This window comes from Eimeria mitis, genomic scaffold (assembly GCF_000499745.2).
Source record: "Eimeria mitis Houghton genomic scaffold, Emh_scaff4217, whole genome shotgun sequence".
NCBI classification, from domain to species: Eukaryota; Apicomplexa; class Conoidasida; order Eucoccidiorida; family Eimeriidae; genus Eimeria; species Eimeria mitis.
This window is the reverse complement of record NW_013572542.1, coordinates 325-1,441: the sequence shown is the minus strand read 5'-3', so window position 1 is coordinate 1,441 and position 1,117 is coordinate 325. Positions and strand designations below refer to the sequence as shown.

General features: G+C 57.1%; 1 protein-coding gene across 1 annotated transcript in view; it reads left to right on the top strand.

The window, feature by feature from the left end:
- Positions 1 to 438: 438 nt before the first annotated feature.
- Positions 439 to 1,117, top strand: part of EMH_0073410 (uncharacterized protein) — a gene marked incomplete at both ends in the record, with an annotated part of 819 nt that continues 140 nt past the window's right edge. Inside the window, one exon of the mRNA XM_013499325.1 lies at positions 439 to 1,117. Coding sequence (XP_013354779.1) covers positions 439 to 1,117 — 679 coding nt within the window.

Genomic DNA, 1,117 nt, shown 5'->3' with positions numbered 1-1,117 from the left:
CTGCTGCTGCTGCTGCTGCTGCTGCTGCTGCTGCTGCTGCTGCTGCTGCTGCTGCTGCTGCTGCAGGTTTGCTGCTGCTCAAGCCGTGGTGGACGCGACGTTTGTTCACTGCCAGCAGCCAGAGGCCCTGTGGGGCCGCCTGCTAGCTCACCTGCTGCACCAGCTGCTGTCTGCTGCTGCTGCTGCACAGCAGCAGCAGCAGCAGCAGCAGCAGCAGCAGGAGTGTATTGGTGCAGCAGAACCAGGCTCAGCAGCAGCAGCAGCAACAACAACAACGACAGCAGCAGCACTAGTAGATATTGCTGCTCCCGCAGAGCCCTGTCCTATTAACATATCTACACTCATCAACAGCAAAGCAGCAGTAGCAGCAGCAGCAGCAGCAGCAGCAGCAGCAGCAGCAGCAGCAGCAGCAGCAGCAGCAGCAAGAGTTTAAAGGTGATGCGTCTGTGTCACTTATTATTTATTTGTGGGCACGTTGCTCTGGGGGTTTGTGCTGTTATAGAAAAACTACAAAAAGAGATAAAACAGCTGAGACACATGAAAGCAGCACAGCAGCAGCAGCAGCAGCAGCAGCAGCAGCAGCAGCCGCAGCAGCAGCAGCAGGAGCGGCAGCAGGAGAAAAAGAAGAAAAAACAGAAACAGAAACAGGAAGATGTGCAGCAAGATGAGGACGCTGAGGAGGATATAAACGGCAGCAGCAAACAGCAGCAGCAGCAGCAGCAGGAGCAGCAGCAGCAGCAGGAGGAGGAGTGTGACGAAGCAGCCGATGAGCAGCAGCAGCAGCAGCAGCAGCAGCAGCAGCTCGAGGACAACATGGGTCTCCATACACGAGAAGAAGAAGACATAGAGCTGCTGCAGCAGCTAATAGATAACGAGCTCACGCAGAGGGGCCTCCTGGGGGGCCCCTATAAACGGCTGCTGCTTGCTGCTGCATTTCAACCCCTGCTGCTGCTGCAGCAGCTGCAGCTGCTGCCTCCACAAGACAGCAGCAGCAGCAGCAGCAACAGCAGCAACAGCAGCAGCAGCAGCAGTGACAGCAGCAGCAGTGACAGCAGCAGCAACTTACCTCCTGCTGCTGCTGCTGCTGCTGCTGCTGCTGCTGCTGCTGGTGAGGGTA